This window comes from Monodelphis domestica, chromosome 1 (assembly GCF_027887165.1).
Source record: "Monodelphis domestica isolate mMonDom1 chromosome 1, mMonDom1.pri, whole genome shotgun sequence".
In the NCBI taxonomy this organism is placed as follows: domain Eukaryota; kingdom Metazoa; phylum Chordata; class Mammalia; order Didelphimorphia; family Didelphidae; genus Monodelphis; species Monodelphis domestica.
Window position 1 is genome coordinate 616561986 of NC_077227.1, and position 17731 is coordinate 616579716.

General features: G+C 35.1%; 1 protein-coding gene across 1 annotated transcript in view; it reads left to right on the top strand.

Moving 5' to 3' along the window:
* KIF16B (kinesin family member 16B) overlaps positions 1–17731 on the top strand; it is a 341792-nt gene that overhangs the window by 292731 nt on the left and 31330 nt on the right. Inside the window, exon 25 of the mRNA XM_007476655.3 lies at positions 4983–5066. Within this exon, the coding sequence (XP_007476717.2) occupies positions 4983–5066 (84 nt within the window). The remainder of the gene's footprint in view (positions 1–4982; positions 5067–17731) is intronic.

Sequence of the window (17731 nt, forward strand, 5' to 3'; positions counted from 1 at the left end):
CTGACTATAAAATTATGCAGTCTCAGAATAAAATAATCCTTTCTGCTTTTCCAACAGCAACCTTCACAGTGAGGTCCACATGGAGGTTTTCAGTTTCAGTTCCTTCACTTATCTGGCAGACTTCATTGCTTTATGTCTCTATCCAAAGCTGATCCACACCCAAATAAAGATGGTGATGGTTATTTTTATTTCCTTTCAAATCTATGGGCCAATTTAAAGGGTATGGCTATCATTTGCTAGTAGCTATTATTCACCCAAATCTAAGACTTTCTCTACCACTTAAAAATTGCCTTAAAATACTGTTTCAAAAGATGTTATTTGGATAGGTGGAGTGAGCTTTTAGTGAAAGCATCCTCATTCCATGCATTAAGTTGGAAAGACCTAATCTCTAACAAGTTGTTTATTAGCTAATCTACTTGATGGAAGATCCAATCTACCCTGCACTGAGTCTTTAGAAATGTTGAAATGCTTCAGTCTGCAGGGAAGAAATGCCATGTGACAAATGTAATAATGTATGTACATCAAGCTTGTGTCTAAGTGTGCCAAGTGAAATGGAGAGTCATAACAGTTAAGGGAAGAAATTAACTTTTGCCTCCATTGTCTGGTTACTTCTGATGAAAGTATCTTAGTGGTTTTTATGCCCTTTTTGAAATTTAGATAATAGCTTCAGCTCTTCATTCTAGTTTGCATGTGTGTGTAATCATGTGCTAAGTGAGAACACAGGTGTTATTATACCTACAGGTAGCCAGCATCTTGAATTTATATGGTATATCACTTTTAAATACTCTAAAATGCTTCTCTTAAGCAATTTTCCTTATGTCCTATATCCTCAGGATAGCAGCCAAGATGTTCCATATTTTCCCACGAGGTCATACCACTCCTTTTCAGTTCTTGCCTTTTACAAGTTATATGCCTTGTGAGTGAGATTAATTTGACTTCTGTTACTTAGAGTCATCTACCGAACTCCACCTAGAAACTATTGTTAGGTTGGACTTCCTAGTTTTATATACTTCAGGGAGAGGAACTGGCCTTAAGTTAAAATCTCATGCCTCCAAGCAAAACTTCACAAATTTTCCTTTAGTCCTAAAAGTTCCCTAACCACAACATCAATTCTAATTTTCATGAGGGATCATCTCCTCATAGATTCATAAGGCTTTTTCCTTTGGTAGTCTGCCTCTAAAAAAGTACTTGGGATTGGATGTCTGTTCTGGGTTCTAGTTCCACACTAACTGTGTGATTGGGGCAATTATTTAACTTCTCCAGGTCTAAATGAATTTTTTTCTTTAGAAAATGAAGAGCTTGGGCAAAATGTTTTCCAAGAATCCCTCCAGCTCTTAAATTTACATACAAAAAAGTTGCAAATATTTGAGATGCTGATCATAATGAGTTAGGTTTATTTGGCATATGAAAGAAAATACTATTGTTCAAGAAAAAAATTAAGGATGTTAGGTCTTTATTAGATAGAGCTCCTCTGAAATCCTTTCAATTCACCACTTCAGTTTAGCAAGAAAGCAAACTATGTAAATTTCCCTTGCCATAAAACACATCACCTCATCATCCACAGAAGAAAATGACAAAACAGCCAAACTGTGAAAGAGTGACTGCCAAGCATTCAGAACCAATCCCTGTCTACATGGTGGAGGAGAGAGATTCATAGAGGAGTAAATCTAGGTCAAATGAAAACCAAATGACTGGCAGAGAAGTATCTCTCCTCATTAAAGTTCAGTTGAGATGAAAGTCTGTTATATTAGCAGGATAATAACTCCCAAGGATCCACTGGATGGGATGTCATAGGAAGAAATCCTTTGACAAAGCAAAACATGTACCTATTTAGGCATGCATATGCAGGTGCATATATGAAATGTTTTATAATGATCAGAGTTTGAGTAAGTAAATGTAAGGGCAGGAGCTAGATTGAGGAGCCAAGTACAGAAAGAAAGCTAAAATGAGATAATGGATGTAAAAGATTTTGTAAAATCATAACCTGTATCTGTCAGAGTCCTCAGCTTATTGTTTCTAAAGGGTTCATTCCCGAAACCTCTAAGCTATGTATCAGGAATCACATGGCCTCGGTTTGAATCTATCACTAACTCATTTTGAAATTATGTATGTATAAGCATAAATGGTAATTTTTCCTTCTCCTTGGATTCCCACTTTTAAAAGTGCTTTTTTTTTGCTTGTGAATAAACTACTTGTGCATGATGTTTATGGTGTGTTGTACCTGTAATGATAAATTCTTGTTTAACAACTCTCTTTAGGATCCTGTTTGTCAGAACTAGACTTATTACAGAAGAAAAGCAAATGCTAAATCTTAGTGCTTTTTTTGCCCATAGTTTAATAGCATGGAAATAGGAATCAAGAAACATTGGTTCCAATTTCAGCCTTGCCATTCACTAGTTCTGTGGCCCTAGAACAATAACAAATAACTTAAATCTTTGTAAAATGAAAGATTTGATCAAGATGATAAAGTCTCTTTCAGCTATTGCTAGTTAGCCCTTGCCATATTAAAATCAACATAATATTGATTCGTTTTTTTTCTTAAGACAGCCCTTTTTATGGTAATTTACTTTCTTTTTTACTAAATTTACTTAATTTTACTTAATTACAGATACTTGTTGATTTACTTATTGATAAAATGGTATATAAAAATTAGGAGAGGAATGGGAAAACCCCTGAAAATCTACATATTTATTTTTTAAATTTTAAGGTTTAATTTTTTTCCAGATTACGTTTTGTACATTGTACACACACATTTTCTCAATGAAATTCATTTTGCAATCCCTATTCTCTCTTTCCCTTCCGCCACTCCCCCCCCTCCAAGAAGACAGGTGATCTGATTTAGGTTATACATATATACATATAATAGATATTTTCCTGTTCATCATATTGTGAAACACGGCATATATCACTCACACTACAGAAAAATTCATGGAGGAAATAAAATGAAGAATGATATGTTTCAATCTCCATTTAGACTGTGTCTCCTCCTTATATGGCTGTGCTTATTCTGTTTTTGTCATGGATCCCTTGGAGTTGTCCTGGATCCTTTCCTTGTGGTAATAGTTGTCATTCAAAGTTGATCATCATATGTTGTTTTTACAGTAAACAATGTTCTGCTCATTTCACTTTACATCACTTCATATAAGGCTGTCCAGGGTTTTTTGTGATCTTATTTGTCATTTCTTTTAGTACAATAGTATTTCATTATCCCCCACTGATGGATATCTGTTCAGTTACCAGTTCTTTGCCACCACAAAGAGCTGCTACAGATATTTTAGATATATAGTTTCTTTTTCTTTTTTCTTAATCACTTTTAGGAAATAAACCTATTAGTGGTATTAGTGGGACTCTAATTTCTTTTGCTCCAATATTCCTAGGTTGATATCATCTCTATAAGATGGTTCCCAGGTCTTTATATTCAATTCTAATCTCTCTTGTTAGCTACTGTCACTTATCTTTAATGGTCTCAGCATATCCAAAACAGAACTTATCTTTTTATCCAAAATCTTCCCAATCCCAAACTTCTTTGTGACTGCTGAAGGCAGTACCATTCTCCTTAGACTTCTAACCTCAGCATCAACCTCAACTTCTTCCTTCTCATTCACATCCCAAACAATCTGTTATCAAATCTTTTTTATTTTTCCCTTTACAATATCTAATAGATATTCCCTTCTCAAATCAACAAGTACTAAGTGCCAGATACTGTGCTAAATACTTCTCTCCATTCTTCCACTAAAACCCTAGGGAAGAATCAAATGAGATATTTGTAAAAAGTACTTAACACTTAACCGAAAACATCATAACCACTATATAAATGGTTATACTCTTCCCTTTCCCTTCTAGAACCCTCCCACCTGGACTCCCACTATAGCCTTCTATCTAGTCTCCTTGTGTCACCTCTTCCTCACACTAAGGTGATTTTTCTAAAAGCTAGAATGTCATTCCCTCAACTCAGTGAATATACTGAGGATCAAATATAAAATCCTATATTTAGCTTTTAATAATAAATCAGTCCCATCCCACCTCTCTAGGCTACTTCCATGTTACTTCCTTCCATATATTTTACATACAATTTAGCTACCTCGTCCTTCCTACGGTTTCTGGACCAAGATACCTCATCTCTCATGTCTATGCTTTTACATTGGTTACTCCCATGCCTAAAATGTTCTGCCTCTTAGTTTCCTTGACTTCTTTCAATATTTAACCCCAAACTCACCATCTGTAGGAGGCTTTTCCTAATCTTCCCAACTGTTAATGCCTTTCCCTTTCATATTACATTTGGTATAGATATATTCTATGTATAACTAATTTGTACTTAGTTATTTCCAGGTGATGATTTTCTACTTGAGGGCGGGGACTACTTTTTGCTTTTCTTAAACTTCTCAGACTTTAATACCATTCTTGACATATTTTAAATGCTTACTAAATGCTTGTTAACTAACTGAATATAAACATTTCCTAAGAGCAAAGTTGTACACTAGAGTTTTAGAGACTTCACTTTTTTGATGACTTAAGCCAAATGGAATCATAAATAAGAATTTATTTTTTACTTGTAAAGTATATATAAACATTATTGAATTGATGACCAAAAGATGCTCATGTGGACTATAAGAAGATCTTGAACATGCATTATTCTTCTTCAAAAGATAGGGCTTCTTTTAAAAATAAATTGTCAGTATAATTTTTAATTTATTTCATCATTCTTTATCTGACCAGAGACATTCTTCTAGAGATTGAAATTTAAAGTAAGACAGTCTAGGCCAAGCCCCTTTTTTTCCAATGAGAAAACTAAGTCTTAGAGAGATTCTGTATTTTTACAAGATCTCATGAAAACTAGTGATAGAATCAAGACAAGAACTCAGGGCTCCTGATTTGTTACCTGTAAACTATATTGATTCCTACTTCATAAATCAAACTATAAGACTCATTTATATTAAAACCTGCAGGTATGATATTAATGTATTCTTTCTTGTACATTTCAGCTTGCTACTTTAGAATTCCCCCCAAAGAAGCTCTTTGGGAATAAAGACGAAAGAGTCATTGCAGAACGCCGGAGTCATTTAGAGGTAAAGAATTAATTATTTTCCCCCATTTCTCTTCATTTAGAAAACATTCCATCTTATTGGCTAATAAATATTATTCCTATCAGACATTATTAATTCTTATTCAAAAGTGAGAAGTGGCTTCTTGTTAACACGGGAGATGGCAGCAAGAGATTATGAAGAATTAAAATTGGTCTGTTTATTGAATGTGTCTCATACCCCTTTTGGTTGAATGAAAAACTTTCATCTTTTAAGAAGCTACATTTAGTTAAGGAAGGTCTAGGAAACAGGTTGTGAGTGAAAGCTAAATATTCACTACAGACAGATGGTGTTCAATCCAGGATGAGGTTAAGAATCTTGTTGCTAAAAATTTAGAATTAATTAACTAAAGATTTACAGTATAGGATCATCATAATTATATAAGAATAGTCGGAAGTGAAAAGACAAACACCTATTTTTGTCTTGAGGAAGTTTTATTTGCCTTTTTAAATTACTTGTTTTTTCCTCTCTCACGATGGTTCTAGAAATGGAATTCTGATTTAGCAGAACTATTGTCTTTTTCTGCCACACATCCAGTAAACATTGTTGACTGATCCAGTTTGAATTTTGTTCTCATGATGTAGTTTCTCGGTTAGGTAGAAACTTGTTTTCATGGAACTGAGGTTATGTATTAGATCCCAATATAGCCCACCTAGTTTCAAGTAAAGGAAATACTTGATTCACTGTTCGAAGATGCTCTGGTCTTACAGTGTGTGCATATATGTGTGCATATGTATGTGTGTATGCATGTACACACAGATGTGTGGTAGTGATGCAAATCAGAGAGGTTTAGGTAACTAAGTGCTATCCTGACACTGTTGGAAAAACAATTTAAAAAACTTTCAAAAATGGTTCTGAATTCAAAAGACAATTTTATGTGTCATTTGAAAATAGTGAAGGATCTGCCTCTGGATTAAAAAATTCATATTTTTTTAAAAACCTAAAAAATTATGGCAAATATGATTTTTTTAGGATAGAACTTTTGTAACCATGTTATCTCACTTAATGTCTAGATCTCTAAAATGGGACCAATCTGTATCACCACATTGATATTTGTTTCTCTAGGAAACAGCACAAATTCCTGAGTTAACTTTTTATTGTAACAATACAGTGTAGAAGTCAGAGGGATCATATGGTTCTGTCACTAATTTTCTGTGTGCCCTGGCAAGTAACATCTCATGAGGTCAATTACCTTATCTATAAAGTGAAAAAAGTCCAATTAAGTAAAAACAAAGATCTCTTCAAGAAATGAGTTCTTTCATTCAGTCACTATTTGTGGAATGCTTGTTAAAGCATTATACATTGGTTTCATGGGAGACCCAAAGATGAATAATTTGATCTTACCGTGATGGAGCTTGCAGTCTAGTCAGGGAAGTACACTACTAAATTATAATTCAATATAAAATGTCCGGAATGCCATTAAATTATCTACCATGCTATGAATATTAAGTTAAATCAAGTGACTTTCCCAGGGTCACACTGCTCTGCTAAGAGCAATAATTTTTATCATTTGCACAGCCCTTTAAACTTTGCAAAGTAGTACACATGTTATCTCATTTGATCTCTACAATAATCCTGTGAGGTTAATGCTTTTACTTTCCCCATTTTCAGATGAAGAAACTAATGCTGAGGTTAATTAACTTGCATAGTCACATGTCTGCCTGAGGAAAATATTATAGGAAGAGAATTAGAAATAGAACAGGTTCTTGAGGTCTGATCTCAGTTATCTAGTATAACAGTGAAGGAAATTTAACCAAGGAGGCTAAGGATTGGTCAGACAGGGAGAATGACAATCCAGAGAAATGTTTCATGAAAACATTGAAAAGAGAAAGTATTGAGGATGAGAAAATGAGAAAGTATCAATCACATGCTGCTGAGAAATCAAATTGAGTAATGATTAAGAACAGGCTATAGGATTTGTCAATTAAAATATTACTGGTTATTTCAGAGAGAACATTTTTAATCGAATGTTGATGTCTGAAGTTGGATTGCAAGGGGGTTTGTGAAGTAAGGAATTTCAGTCGCTGTTTATGAAAGATTTTTAAGAAGTTTAGCAATACAAAGTAAGTAGGCATATGAAATATTAGGGGGGATGCTAGGATCAAGTTAGAAGTGTCTAAGGGTAGAGAAGCACTGGAACCTGTTAGCAGGCAACAGGAGTAGATTTTGAGTCTAAAGAAAGAGAGAATGTGGGAATGAGAGGGGTGGCAGACTTTTAGAGAAAGGAAAAGAGGGGATCAAGTATATGTAGAAAGATGACTGGCCAGGAGAAGAGCCACCTCTTCTCTGAAGACTGGAATCAAGGAAGAGATAGTGGGAGATAATATCAGAAGTATCTGAGATGTTGTCTGTGAGCTTTTAATCAATCACTTCAGCTGTTTTGATACAACATGTGATGAGTTCCTCAACTGAGAGGATAATCTTGCATTTATTTTGTATGTACTTCTTGCTACTTCAATAGGTAGGAAGCCTCTTGAAGAATGACTTTCATATTTTCCTGTCTTCCTAAAGTTTGGCATAAAGCATAGGCACATAATAAATGCTCACTCAATGAGCTTAAAATCTAATGGAGGAAGACAAGGCACAAAAGGGGGGTGAGAAGTTTGGGGGATACCTGATGTTAGGGCATGATGGAGAATTCCAAAGAAGTTTAAAAGCAGGCTAGCTGATCGTAAATGAGGAAAAGACTGTGCTGAGCCTCCTTCCTAAACACAGACCCCAGGGCCCATTACCCTGCCCTCCAGGGACACAGATGATACTGATGGAATGTACCAGACAGATTCAATCTTGCAAGATAATGAGATTTACCAGTGATGATTCCTGAGGAAGAAAGGCAAGATGGAAAGGTCCAAAAGCAGCATAGGTGATGGAGAATGGAGGGTACAGAACTTCTGTTCAGAATCTTAGATGTGAAGCAGTTTTGAATGATGACAATGGTTACTGTGTAGACACAGCTTTTGATGGTGGCTAAAACAGATTCTGTATGAAGGTCACTGAGAATAAGAGGTCAAGGAACTCTGATACTAACCTCTTTCAACAGGCTCATTCTATAAACCATACCATGGTTCATAATACCCAATTATAGAATTTGCTTGCTTCCAAAGAGAATTTATCTTACAGTTTCTTGGTATTAGCAAGAAGGAAATCATAGCAGTGAATCTGAAAATCTAGATTTTCTTTTCCTAACCTGTATTCAGTTAAGTTATTTAGGTAAAATATCCAGTGATAGCTTAGGAGAAAAGTACTATATAAAAAGCACAGGTTGATATTAATACCCAACAAATCAAGCCAATTGCCTTCTTCACAAGAAATATTGATCCCTTTGCTTTAATTAAATTTATTCATTTGGAAAGACAAGAAACTTAACCATCATATACAGTACTGAAGATTCTGTACTTGGTACATTTGCACAATGAGTACTCTCTGAGGCTTTTTCTTGTGACTTTGTACTCTCCTTTATCCAATGTTGAATTTAATCTAGAGGTTCCATCCCACTGTTGGTAGTTTAAATCAGAATATGTATTTATCACTTTGGGGCCTCTGTCTTAATTGTTGAGTCCCATAAAGCTTTAACTTAGTTTATTAAAAAATGTAAAAATATTTCTTTCTGTACTTGGACTTCTAATTCTGATTATTTCCCTTGAATGTTATTCTCTTGCATTAGTCATCATATAATTGTTTCTAAGGCTTTGGGGACTAAGATTAAATTCTGCATCTCACAGACAGAAATACATGAATTCAGTTTAAATCCATTTTAACCTAAAGTAAGTGATAATACCTCTGAACATTATATTCTTTGCTAAGTGCATGTATAATTTGGCTTAGTTATTTCAGAATTCTCTTAATTCTCTGAGAACAATATGGCATTTTGATATCTTAACAAATTATTACTGGCCTTTGTATTTTTTATGTTGAGTAAATATATTATTCCTTCTGAATTTGCCATTAGATACTCATATATGACCATGTTATAATGTTTAATATTCATCCTTTTAGCCAGAAAAGCAATATTGAGTGGAGAATATAAAACTGTCTTTGAAACTTGGTTTAGGTCCCACCTATAACATCTACTGCCTTTGTGATTGTGGCCAAATTATTTAAAACTGCCAGTGCTCTAGGGCTTAGGCTACTCCCAAAGTATAAGTGGCAGAGAAGGTGCTTACCTGCATAAAAGTTTAACTGTGAATGATGGCACCAGCCCCTATCTATTTCCCTGCCATTTGACAAACCATTGTTCATCTCTTACTTGATGTACCATTCTGTGAATCACGAGAAATTGGAGACAGTCCCTGCCCTCAAGGAACTTAGAATCTAGTAGGGAAGGTTGAAATGTACACATGGATCTGTTCCGTGTAAAGTGTAACATGAATGAGGGATGGAGGAATAAAAAAAATCACGTATTACCTGCTTATTACATGCAGGACATTCTAAGTACTGGGCATACAAATACAAAAATGAAGAATGCTCCTTCCCTTAATCACTTTCATAAAAAGAAACAACACATATAGGAGAGTAGTGACTATTGGAGGGACATTATGCTTTGGAAAGTTATTGGGATGGAGGGAATAGTGACACACCCTTTCCAAAAGCAATGACAGTATTGATTTGATTATGCTTCTACAACTCTAGTGGACATATGGGGGTGGGGTAAAGTGGGAAGGGTATTTTATTTAAAGGCAGTTGGAGAGAAGGTGGTCAAGGACTAAACTGATGCATGGCTGAAGCTATGTTGATACAGTGGCTTCTAAGACATGATAGAGGAAGATGGCACAGACCAGGGGTGTCAGAGAAGAGAGGGCTTTGGCTATCAGTCTAAGAACATCATTATCGAGGCACTTGGGAATCATTGAAGAGTTTTGAGCAGAAGAACAATTTGACCCGAGCTCAAAAGTTCTATTTGGCTAAAATGATCAAAGAAACTGCTTCCATGATAAACTAGTTAGGAGGTCAGTGTTAATAAGGAATTAAACTACAATAATGGAAGTCAAGATGGAAATGAGAGGATAGACTTTAGGCAGGTAAGATTGAGATGGATTTATTAAACCATCACACATAGAAAGAAAGGGAAAGAGAAAAATATTGTTTGAAGATTGTCACCAATATCAACCCCCACCTCCTAAAAAATAAGGGTATAATGAAGAGAAGCAATTTTTGTTAAAATGTAAGTTCTGTTTTGGACATGTTGAATTTGAATTCCCAGTGGGATATTCAAATAAAGATACCTAACAGAAAATTAGAATAGAGCTTGGGGAAACTGTTAAAGATAGAGCATCATTTGCATAGAAATGACATTTGAACCTGTGGGGATGAGGTAAATTCACCCTGGGAAAGTGTTCAGAGAGATAACAGAGTTAAGGTGGAGTGTTGGTAGAATATCTTCATTTAAGTGATGGGAGAAAGAATAGCACTCTTCAGAGGAGAAAATGGTCAGAAAGTTTGAGACAGAAGCGTCCAAAGGAGCTTAGAAACCAGTGGAAGTTTCAAGAAGTAAACAAGATATTATACACTGCAGAAATGAAAGACCTTGGGTCAAGAATGTAGGGACCATACTTCTGTACTCTGACTTTTCAGAATCAATAAAGTATTCCCTAAAATATATAACAAGAAGAAAACAAAGAGAAAAATAATTCATAAAGGCAGAGGAGAATCAAAATGTGTAAGGAGTTAGAAAGTGAAAGAATTTTACACACACACACACACACACACACACACACACACACACACACACACACAAAGAAACATGGACCAATGGCTTTTCAGAGGTGGAAAATATATTTGAAGTTCTTTCCATATAAGATCAGTTTGAACCTTTCTGAAAAGGAAGCACCCTCTGTTCTAGTGAAGGTTCTTCACGTGAGGTTTTCCAAATACTGTTTCCAGGAAGGGAAGCTGAATTGTGGTGACTTCCAGCCAAAGGGCTTCAAGTCATAACTGTATGTTGACCTTATATGAACAGTTTGAAAGTATACTTTCTTCTTCTCAGAGCTCCTATTTGGTATGTGATTGATAGCCTCTTGAGACTTGGTAAACCTGGCAGGTATTTCTGGTGATTTATGCAGGGACAAATGATATAGCCAGGAGGAATCTATAAAGCATCTCAAGGGATTATGAATTCTTAGCAAGAAACTGAAGCCTTAAGTGGTATTTTCATCAGTGCTGCCAAATGAAGGTAGGAGCTTTAGAAGAAAATATCAGGAATGGTTTGTGAACTTAGAGTTAAGAAGATGTGTCAAAGAATGGAGATTTGTATTTCTGGGCCAGGGCTTAAGACAGAAGAATAATGGGGCTCTTAGCCAGTGGTAAATGGACATTTGCCTATACACTTGCAGGTCTGATTAAAGACTTAAGGCTAAAAATACAGGGAAATGGGAAAAAAGGGACCACATGCATCTGCCAACCCAGATGTCACAGAGAATAAAAGGTAAATCAAAGAAAGAGTGTTAGTAGAATTTCTGAGAATTCACAAAAGACAGTATCAAAACTGAGAAAAAATAACAACAGTGGCACCAAATAATAGAATTTTATAACTGAAAATACCCTTAAAGATCATCTAATCCAACTTCTCAATACCTCAACTCCCCACCAAGGTTTTACAGATAAGGAATGATTTGTACATGATCACATAAGAGGAAGACTGCAGACACACTAGTGCTGAGAGTATCAAGACTGAACCCATTATTGTATTGTAAATGGGGAACTTAACGGGAAAGAAGCCTCTCTACCAGTGCAGGTCAACACCTCTGCAACTTAGTCTTTCATGATTGCCTAGAGAAGTGAGAGATTAAGTGACTTGTCCAGGGTCACACAGCAAATAAATGTCAGAGTTAATTCTTGAACCCAGGTCTTCTAGCTTTCAGGCTGACCCTTTCTTCACTGGCATGCTCCTGACCATCTCTCTCTTTTTTATTAAATATAATTCATCAGAATTATTTACATTGACGTCATCAGTATTTCATTCCTGAGAGCTTCTCATCATTCCTGGACTAAAGTACTTTGTAGAATTTTAATATACACAATCCTGCCTCTCTTTCCACTGAATTCTTTAAATATGACCACTTATGGTGTATTAACGGTCAGGATTCCCAAAGATTTTGATAAGCTAGAACTATTGAACAAGTTAATTTATATTTAAACTAAAAGTCTTAAATTAGAGTTAAAAAATTCAAGGGCACGAATACAGGATGAAGGATACATGAACAGATAATTATTTTATTTAAGTGAAAAAATGGGGATTTCAATGGAACTCAAGTCCCAAATGGCAACGGTGTGGCTTGAAAACTATCCCTGACCCCCTAAAAAAGGTAATGCTCTTGTAGGCTGCTTTAAAATTTTGTTCCATCTTTATCAAAGATAATTATAATGCTACTCTGCTTTGTCCTAGTCATCAGAACACATTTTAGAATGTAATTGACAAAATAAAGGCCATCTAGAAGAGAAACAATTAGGATGGAGAAAGAACTGGGAAACAGGCCATATTAGAATCTGTTGAGTAGGATGATGAGAAACCTTTCAATCATGCCATAGCCGAGTTGTTTCAGATAGTTGTGTTTAATCTGGAGAAGAGGGAGATGATAGAATTTTTTTAATTTTAACTTTTAATTGATGCTTTTATTTAACTTCCTATTCATTTCTGAATCAAACAGGCATAATGATAGAATGGGAAAGTGCCAACCCTGAAAATCAGTGGCCATGAGTTCAAATCCTACCTTCAAAGTAAAAGATCACTCCCTGTATGCCACTTAAACCTCCTGAACCATGGTCTGCTCATCTAGAATATGAAGTTTGAACTAGATGACATTTGAGGTCCCATCCAGCTTCTTGAACTATAGTTCTTTCCTTCGCTTTGCCCCTAAAGAAGAAGCATTCCCTTGTAACTTAAGATTTTAAAAGAAAAAAGTTTCAACAAAAACAACTGATACATGGACAACAAATAACAGTTTAAGCAGTACTGTAAATCCTCTCAACCTGCAAAAAAAGGAGGGAGATATCCAGGTTTGTTCATTAAAATTCCACAGCACTTCATTTCATTTAATTGTTTGTTTCCATTTACATTGTTATAACCATTAAATATATTTTTCCTAGTTCAATATACTCTCTATCAGTTCATATGTCTTTTATTACTATCTGAATTTTTCACACTCATGGCACAATATCTATTGACATTTCTGTACAACAGTTTGCTTGTCCATGCCACAACCAATGAGCACCTGTTTTTGTTGGTCACCCCAAAGAATGCTGCCGTGAATATTATAGTATACAAATAGGACCTTACTTTTTATTTTTAACCTCTCTGGGGTATATGGCTAACCGTGGCCTCTCTGAGGCAAAGGGTGTGGATGTTTAAGCTTAATTCCAAATTGCTTTTTCTAATCACTGGACTAATTCACAGCACCACTCACATTGTCTTAGTGTCCCTGACCTCCAACACCTCCTGACACCCTCTCCTTCAACCATGACTTTTTCCATTATATATCAGCTTTGCCAAAAAACTAGGTATGAGGTAAAAATTCAGTTATTTTGATTAGTATATTTCTTGTTAGTCAGCAAATATTAAGCATTGGGAATACAAAGTAAGGTAAAAAAAAAAAACCCCAAACAAGAATAGTTCCTGTCTTCCAGGAGTGTACAGTCTAAGAGTGATAAGCAACATTCATTTATGGTAAGATACATAAAAATCATAGGTATAGAAGGGCTTCTTTTAACATGATTAAAAAAACCCCCTACATATCTAAAGTCCTATGCTCTTATTCTTAATGGAGAAACATTAAATTTGTACCCCAAAATATAGGGATAAAACCAAATTTTTGAAGCTGCACAGGAGTCATTTTATTTTGTTTTGTTCTGTGTTACCTATTAAAAGTTTTTTTTTTTTAAACCTTTTTCACAACTGGCTAGAACTTAGCAGAACATGCAAAAATGTTAATGTTGAAATGTAGACAGTTGGCATTTTCTAAGGAACACAAGTGACCAATACAGTAGCAGAAATTCCTAGTTTCTAGGAGGCATTCCTAAACTTGGTTTGCCCCGGATCACCTACGAGCACCTCAACAACAAAAGTACTTTATGTTCCTCTGCTCCTAACTCCTAGCAGTTTATAAACCACAATTTAGTTGCTTATATGTGGATTGTTAAATTCATTTATTCATTCACCAAGCACCCACAATGTATCAGATGGAGAGTTAGCATAGGGTTGTGGATAATATACTGACCTCAGAGGAAAAGACCCATGTTCAAGTTGTCTGTGACATATAACTGGTTGTACAACCCTGAGCAACCTCCTAACTCGATAGGCTGGGCAGTTTTCTAAATTACAGAGCAGATGCTGATTTGTCTGCATTGAGAGGGGAAATTCCTAACCAGGAGTTCCCTATGCCAGCAAATCATAGGTCTAGTTTTAAACCATCAAACAAAAAGCCAGAGACTGTAGTAATTGCTGTGATTGAAAAGGCAAACACAGTATAGTCTCTACCCTCGAGGTGCTTCCATTCAGCTTCACCTCAAGCTTTTTCATCCTGCTGTGCCACCTTCCTTACCAAACCTGGAAGATCTTCTCCAGTAAGAACTAAGCTTTTTGTTGTTGAGGCATTTCAGGCATTTTCTTGGCAAAGACATGGAACATTTTTGCCATTTCCTTTTCTAGCTCATTTTACATATGAGGAAAAGGAGGCAAATAGGGTTAAGTGATTTATCCAGGATCGCACAGCTAGTAAATGTCTGAAGCCAGAATCAGTCTCAGAAAGACGAGTATTCCTGACTTAAGTCCAGTACTTGATCCCCTGGGCCACTGTACACCACTTAGTTGCATCAAGAGCTATTAGACCCCCGGAATATAACCCAACCTTTTACTGGGATTAAATCCAGCATTTGTGTGTCTGTAGTTCCCAGTTTCTCCACTCAACCATCTCTGAGACTTAACAGAGCAACTCTTGCCTAGCTACCATACCTTTCTAAGATTCTCCTCCATTAGAATTTAAGCCCTCAAGTACAGGGACCATCTTTTGTATCGGTATCCTCAGTGTTTTACTTTATGCTTGGTACATAGAAAACCTTTGCCAAGCTTTTTTTTTCATTCATGCATTCTGTCATTCTGGAGGATAATAGGACCATATGAATTCAGATTAGTAAAAAAATGTAAGAAATTAGCACTACATAATTTCTGAGGGAGGCAATGCTAGTGACTAAGGGCATCAGGAAGGATCTGAAAGGGGAGGAAGAGGCTACTTCAATTGAAAGAATCTAAAAAATCCTGTGAGTGATAGGTGAGGAGACAATTCACTATATATATATATATATATATATATATATATTTTTGTCTTGATGCTTGTTGACAATTTGGTGTGGTCATGGGTGAATGTGCAAGAAAAATGAATATATATATACACCTTTACATGTAATATTCCCATTGTTTTGCTGCTGCTACTGCGGTCATTTTTTAATTTTTAATTTTGGAAAAGGACTAAAATCTTTCCTCTTGGACACCAATTCTTCCTGACACCTTTGCTGCCTTGTATTTGATTGCTTCAGGGTGGGTTAGTCTCCTTGCTGCTGCCCTTTCTCAGCACAGTTTGAAACAATACAATAGCAATAGACTGCTGACGACCAGCCTATCCAGTACCAATCAGAAAAGAATCAGAGCCAGTTTATTCCCTATAAACAAATTTGAGCAACTATCAGTTTTTTTTTAATTATTTTTAAGTTTTTATTTTTATTGTAACTGCCCTAGAAGTTGGAGGTGGTAGGAATAGGAGGAAGAGAAAAGCAATTATCCACAGGTGGCAAGAAGCTGTCATGAAAGTTTAATTTTAGGCTATGGAGAACTAAAATGCCAGCCATCTTGCTTCTATACTGCTTGTTACAAAATATATGTTCTATTTAAATGATTTTTTAAAAATTTATTCTTTAATCGATTTGAACAAAAGGATGTACTTTAGTAATCTTGTCAAGTTTTACCAAAAATGATTTTTTAAAAGTTTCTTTCTGATGCTTACTAGGTGGTTTTTTAGCAAGTCCTTTGAATCACTGAGGTTTTGTTTTTTTTTAAATCACAGAATTCAAAGCTTTGAATGCATCTTTTCAGGAAATTGAGGCTAAAGAGCTTCCTAGAAACCATGCATCCTGACTTCATGTGTTTTGTTCTCTTGTTAAATTCATATTTCCCTTATTATTCACAGGAAGTTGTTTAATTTAGTAAAATGCTACTAATTTGTAATCAGACTGTGTGTCAGGTACCATGCCAGGCAAAAAGAAAGGCTATTTCATTATCTGAGACTAGAGTAAAGGAAGACATAGCAGGAGATGACATAAGAAGTAAATGAAGTGAAAAGGGAATTTATGATAGTGACCTGAATTTTTTTAGTGAAGTATGAGTAAAGGTCCTTACTATTATAAAGGAAGGCAGGTTAATGGAAAATTTCAATATATGTGTTTCATAATAATGAATCAAAACAAAAAAAAAAGATTAGTATTGCTTCATGCTTTCTTAGTCAATTAAAAATCATTGAATCTTTAGTTCCTGAAATATTGGAAAGCCCACTTTATTTGTTACAAATTAACAAAGTTTTCCAGCAGCATACTTCTTTTAATGACAGAGGATATTTGCTACATTTTAAGGAATTTTATGTAAGAAGGACCCCAGAAATATTTATGAAGATCACAAAAAAAAATCTAACCAGTAGGTGGGATTCATTAACACCTTCTTTGGGAGTGTCTGAATGTTGCCAGTAACCCAACCAGTACTTCTATAACCCTGCTTGTAGGCAGTGCTGAAGAATCAGTAGGTAGGAGAACATTGAAGATTAAGCCTAATTCCACTCTTTCTGCCCATACTTGTGTATTAATTCTATACTAAAGATTAACCAATATTGATACAGGATAAGGCTTGACTCTAAGAGAGTGGAATTTTGGAATTTCTTAGAACAATCTGTGAACATTACTTTTTCCATCTTTTACAAGAGTCCACATTATTTTAAGTAATGAGAGATTTTATTATTAAACATGGTAAAAATTCAGATTATTTTCATGGATTATGTCTAAAAATGTCTACAAATGCAGCAAATGTCCTGTATCAGTAAGCCAGCTATATTACTGGAAAACTTCATTAATTTGAAATTCTTCAAGTGGTGTTTTCCAATAATGCAAGAGTATTATCATTCAGTATTTTTTTTATTGAGTAAGAAAGTGAAGAAATTCTAGAAAAGGGGACTCCAAATCAGTAGCAGTATGCAAGGAATTTATAATTTTGCTACAAAAATTATATCCATGATCTACATAGGCTAAATGTTATGCTTATCAAATCTTGAAGGTATTTAGCCTTATATAATTTAAAGTTTTCATGAGGACTAGTGATAGACATTAATATTAATAAAATTTGGTTTTGTGTTCCCATGAGATAGAGGGCTGTGCAAAGCACATAACTTCAGCCTATCAGAATAATTACATTCATTCACCTTTATTTATTGTAATTTGTAAAGGCTGTTTAGATCTTTATTATATTTCAGCAGGATCTCATTTGGAGTTATTAGTAGTGGAGTCACATCTTTAGAACTGTTTATGTAGCTGTGCACATTAAGTTAAGGTACTTTATTTTCCTCATTGTTAATCAAAGATGGCATCAGTTCAAAAGTATGTGACTCTTCTGCCAGTACTACAGA